General features: G+C 37.4%; 1 protein-coding gene across 1 annotated transcript in view; it reads right to left on the minus strand.

The window, feature by feature from the left end:
* Window positions 1-5,916, minus strand: part of STAG2 (stromal antigen 2) — a 38,322-nt gene that overhangs the window by 28,169 nt on the left and 4,237 nt on the right. The window contains exons 3-6 of the mRNA XM_027898138.1: window positions 4,727-4,888; window positions 3,054-3,150; window positions 1,676-1,752; window positions 1,563-1,567 (exon numbers count right to left, since the gene is read on the minus strand). Of these exons, the coding sequence (XP_027753939.1) occupies window positions 1,563-1,567; window positions 1,676-1,752; window positions 3,054-3,150; window positions 4,727-4,807 (260 nt within the window). The 5' untranslated portion in view covers window positions 4,808-4,888. The remainder of the gene's footprint in view (window positions 1-1,562; window positions 1,568-1,675; window positions 1,753-3,053; window positions 3,151-4,726; window positions 4,889-5,916) is intronic.

The following is a 5,916-nucleotide window of genomic DNA, read 5'->3' on the forward strand; positions in this document are numbered from 1 at the left end:
AATGCTCTGACTTGTGAGTCTGACAGCCCCGTGAGCAGTGAAATGACAGTATCCATCATATACTCATCATATATGATGCTGTACTGACACTGCCGGACGAGTACTCCAATGAACTCACAAAAACTGGATTTGAACTTCTTCCACTGGGGGCCAGCCATAGTCAGTGGGTAATCTCCACTATCCTATTAGAAAACAGAAAAGGAAACTCTTTTCAAACATCTTAAAAATGATTTCATGAAATAAAGATTAAAAAGAGACGGGTACAACTTTAAAGGCAAAACCTCCAAGGCGCTAAAAACGATACATCAGAAGGATCTGATTCCATAAATATGCATCCAACTTTGCAGTTCAGGCTTGTTGTAGCACAAAGACAACATTTTAACTACTAATTTCTCCTTCTTGTTCTGACTCCCAGAAAAGAAGGAAAAAAAGAAAAATCATACGGCTTACAAATCTGCTTCAGGTTCCACCAGACCCAGCACACGAACAGAGCAGTGACTGGGTTAGGAAAAGTCAACTGAGGACCATAACAAAGTTTTGAGGGAGATGTTTACATATCAGACTGAAACTTCCTGATGTCACAAGATGACCAACTACAAGACGTTGAGTATAACTAATGTGTGTTCCTTTCCTGATTTGGGAGTCTTTACAATAATCATGGTAAAATGACAAGGAGAAAAAAAATTCATTTGTGTCAGTGTTTCTGTGAAGAGTTTCTTTAAGAGGTTGAACAACAATACAGGTTGAAAAATGACAGAAGTACCCATGAAAAGGGATTAGAAATCAGAGTTGTTCATTAGAATTCTGTTACAAGAAAAAGTAAGCATGACAGTGAAAAAAAAATCCATGTGCAAACAGTCCGAGCTGTGGCTTTAAAAATTTCATACAATATTGCCTTAGAGTAATCAAATCTATTTATGCCTTGAGATATTTCTAAGGAACACTAAAATCCTTTTTTAAAAAAGGGCATTACATTTTCCCCTCAGTTAAGGATTTTTTTTTTAATGTGGGGGAGGAGGGATTATTTCTGTACTGGACAAATTTGGGCAGGAGGTTTTCAAGCTACCTTCATGTTCTTTGGTACATGGGGTGAAAGGAACATCACTCAAATCCACAAAAAAAAAAAACCCAACCAAAAAGAAAATCACCACCAAAAAAACCCCAACATATCCCATTTACCCCAATACTCAAAGGACAGGAAGTGACAACTTAAAGAAAAAACAGTTATAATCCCCAAGAAAGAAAGTATTAGTCTTTACTGGAACATAATCAAATTCAAAACCCCACAATTTATAGATTAATGAATGCATAGAAATAAATCTAGCAACCATTACAAAAGAGAATTTAAGGCCTTACACACACATCAGGAATGGGGAGTCATCCCACACAGACCCACAGTAGTAGGAGTTCCCACTACTTAAAAACTCACTCGATATTGATTTCTTAAACCATTAATAAAACAAGTTACATGCAGAGTTTTACTTCCTAGTCTTACAAGTTCAGTGAAATAAGGCAGTTAAATATTTTCACTCAAAAAAGCCCTGTCATTTTTGTAGATGAACTTATCCTTGAAACAAACCTCTTAACAACACGATCCAGCAACATTAGGACAGGTAAAAATAAAATTAATATCAATAATTCAATAATATCAATAATCAACAGTTCATTAAATTACCTCATCAAATTCTTCAGTCATTTTTCGGATTATTTCAGAATTCTGCATATGTCGGAACATCTCTGCTGTAACAACCCCTACAATGTAGATATTTAACTGTTAGCACTTTTAATATGAAAGTGGGTAGATGGCAGATGACACGACTCCTGCTACAACGTAAAAACGATCCATTTTCAGCTCACCTACAGTTTACACATGTATTTTTTAAATAATTTCCACATTTTTTTTTTTTAGCATCCATGTGTAACAAGCACTTGACACCATACATATACATATATATGGGGGTTTATTATTCTATTTAAGAAGTGTGTTTATGTGCATGTACACACACATCTAGAATTTACTCAGTCACTCACATTCAGAAGTCAAAGACACTTGAGCCAGACCTTTTTATCAACAAGAGATTACACCATCTAAAGTGACCTTTTACAACTCAAGATTCTAGATGTTGTAAGATAATTCTGAAGAGCTGTATGGCTACTTATTATCTTCTGCACTCCACTAAACAGAGTGATTTCATGAAATTTCTATATGTCTTGGGCTCAAATTGTTAGGGTGTAAATAGTGATATAAAAACCAAAAAGATCTCCCGAAGTTTACTGCAAAATTCATGACAAGGATCACCACAGAAAGCACTAAAAGATTCTGCAGCTTTATCTTGTACCAATAATCAAAAGGTCACTGCTCCTGAAAGCAGGGATAACCTCTGAGGAATGCTGCTGGCTTTCTGCAGATTTACCATGTTCAAAGTTTATCAGGACAGGGAAACGCTTGAGCAGAACAAATTACAGCCAGTCCTGCTCTATCAAGCTCAGTGACACTGCAGGGTAAGTTACCTCCTCTTCAAAAAGAGGGGAAAGAGGAAAAACAATGAAGGATGTGGAAATGAGGAAAGAAAATCAGAAAATAAAGAAGAAGATAAAATATGGAAATAGCAGCTCACTGTAGACAGGCCACCATGAAGTTGTCCATTCTATCTTTTACATCAAGCATGTCTACAAAAGCTATGAGGCAATCTTAAAACACTCACTGATAGGAACAGATAAACCCAATCCAGAATGCCAAGACTGAACAAGCTAAACTATCAGTGCTAAGAGAGATGGTTTCTGAAATAATAGCAGGAACAGAGGAAGATGAAGCCAGTGTTAAGTACCAGTATTGCACTCTATCTGCTGTAAATACAAAAGGTTTAATCTACATTTTAAATTATAATATCTCTAAATCTCCTGCTCACACCTTCCAAAATCCTAGTTTAACTCCAAGAACCTGATAATGTAAACTAGCTGCAGGGATGGAGCATTTCTACAGCATCTGCAGTATACAAGCAAAATATTATTATACTACAATATTACTTAAAAGTCACATTTCAGTATCTTACCTTTGCAGCCTGAACACTGAATAAAGAAGTTAATGAGATCAAGAAGTGCTATATCTCTGTCATGTTTATACGACTCTATCCAGTCATCCACTACAGACTGAAAGGAAACAAATAAAAAAGGCACCGTTCAGTTTTCATAAATTGAAGACAATGTTATTTAACTGCTTTCCATGAGTGATTCTTCTTCATTCCTTCAGTAACTTGAAGTTTGTGGGTTTTTTGGATTACAGAACTAAATGTCTCAATAATCCTCTACTGCCATAATATCAGTCCTCAAAATAAAGAACTCATTCTATAAACATAATATACAAGTACAAAACTGACACCTTAGCATAAAGCACAGGAATGCCACATCCTCCTACTGTAACTTTTTTGGAGGAAGAGTGCAAAATAGTTGGTATATTTTACAGAATCGGGTGTTTTATTTACAACCACCCCATCTCACCAAGCTAATGACACTTCTCTACAGCTACTCTTTGGGTGTTCAGTTCCAACAGCTACAGCTCCCTGTATTTCAAAAAGTGTTCCTTTGATGAAATGTGCTCCGTGCACATTTGCCAAAACAGGATGGACAGCACTGCCCTCCACTGCATGGACAGTAATTACTCTGTAGTCACTAAAGAGGAACAAGAGCATTTTATTAACAAACCTTAATGTGAAGCAAATCAATAGGAAACCTGTGATAACAGTTTGGAGAACACACAATTTACACACAATTACGTTGCAACCATCCAGGTGTATGGTACAAACTGCCTACTGCTGAGGCCATAAAAACATAAACCCACACAATTTTATTAACACACTGTTGTTCCCAGCTCCAGTGCAGGAGCCTGCACACCTGAGAGCACTGCAGAGCGGCCCAGCTCGCTGCATGGGTACCACAGAAGCTGCAAATTCCACATTTCCAGCCCCAAAGACAGACTTTCTTGCAGGCTGCCCAGGAGTCACATGAGTGAGTCAGCAGGAAGGTTTCATGGCTGACCGGCTCACACCTTAACCCTCTCTCCACTGGAAGACTCACAGTCAAGTAAACACTTTAGACTGAATTTTTTAAAAGAAAAAGTGCTCCATTTCTTACTAGTCTGACTTCAGCCCTGATAGTAAATGCAGTGCCCAATGCACAGCTTAAACTCCCTCTAAGCTGACATGGCTAATGTAAATTGCTACACTGGAATTGGCTGGAATTTGGGTCAGGAAATTTTAAAGAGGAGCTCTGAAGTTGTAGTTTGTGATTTTACTTCATGTCAGAGAAGAAAAGCAGCTATTTATTTTCAGATAATCTAAGCTCTGGAAGGATTAACAAACTACAGACTTCTATGGCAACTACAGGCCTAAACCACATTTATATTTAGTTACAGTCACACAAAAAGGACTTTAAAGTCATGTAATCTAAAATAAACTTTCTTCATTCAGGATACTGAAAATTTACTTTTAATCATAGTATGAGTTTCTTCATTATATATGTGATTCTTCATGCCTAACATTTAAAAATAAAAAATTAGTTCATTCAAACTCAAACCTTAACAATGAAAAACCACTTTATTTTGTCTGGAACTAAACCCAAGAAATTTAAGAAAAATATTACTTTAGGCTTCACTTGATTAAAGTGCATGGAAAGTACTGTTCTATTTAAACTGTACATAATTCAAGTCCCAGGATAACCCAGATCTTACCTGCATAGCACTCTTGCCCATTTTCACTACCTCAAACAGCATCATGTTTTCCACACCATTCTGTTGGTGATGTCCATTCATCCGATTTGGACCACCAGGTTTCCCTCCTCCGTTTCCACTTTTCCCCTTCTCTGCAGGTCCTTTTTTTCCTTTTTTACAGGTCTGCAATCACACACACACCAGGTATTAATTGGGGTTTATGCAGTATTAAAAAGCCAAACAAATCACTATCCATACCATGACAAATATACACAAGGCCTTTGATTTTCAGCAACCAGATTTTAATTCTATATATTAAAAATATAAACTTGAGAATGATGGCAGATCTTGACTGATACAAAGACCAGCAAGAATTCTACAGGTTCCACTTCCTCCTTCCCTCATTTAAAATCTTCTAGCAAATAAAAATGTGATTAGTGACAGTGTGTGACACACAGATTTTTCTCATTTTTAAATGAGATTTAGACATATTTTCTTGAAAACAGCTAAGGTAATTCCCTTCACACATCACAAAGTCTCCTCTGCAATTCATTAACCTTTTTTTTAATTTGAACACACATTGGCAAGTGGGGGTAAGGAAAAGAAGACTGGTATCTTTGTATTTGATTTTCCAGATCAAGTATGACTTCCAGAAAGAAGAAAAAAAAATATTTTGAACACAAATTAAATGACGATTTTATAAACCTTAGGACCACCTCTCAATAGCTGGGCCTTCTCCCCAGGTACAGGCAGAGGGGGTGGCTGGTGAGGTCACAGCCCAGCACAGCCTGCTCAGGGAAGGAGCCACGTGCAGTGGTTGCAAGGCTGGGGAGAGGCAGGTGGGGAAGAGGGCTGGGAACTGGGTTTAGACCTCCCCACTCCAGCAGTGCAGCCTCCTGCCTGCGACCTATTTAAAACAACCCTTTTAATTGAGTTACTGGTTTCTGTTCACTTTTCAAATTAAAAGAGACAGAATTCATGACACCAACCAGAAGAGACTGTATTTCCACCGAATTTATGTATAGGATGGAACACATGCAGAGGGACTAATCAAATCAAAGCTTATCCTCTTCTCCCCTACCTCCCTTATGCCTTCATAGCACTAAGAAAATATCATGGAAACAGTCAAGATTTCCATGCAAACACAAATATGATTTCTCTTCACAGAACACTTGTGTTTTCAGAGACTATTTCTAGCTCATTCAACTTCA

Source organism: Empidonax traillii, unplaced genomic scaffold, assembly GCF_003031625.1.
Source record: "Empidonax traillii isolate 1590-97213 ecotype Southwest subspecies unplaced genomic scaffold, ASM303162v1 scaffold20:size5563877, whole genome shotgun sequence".
Classification (NCBI taxonomy): domain Eukaryota; kingdom Metazoa; phylum Chordata; class Aves; order Passeriformes; family Tyrannidae; genus Empidonax; species Empidonax traillii.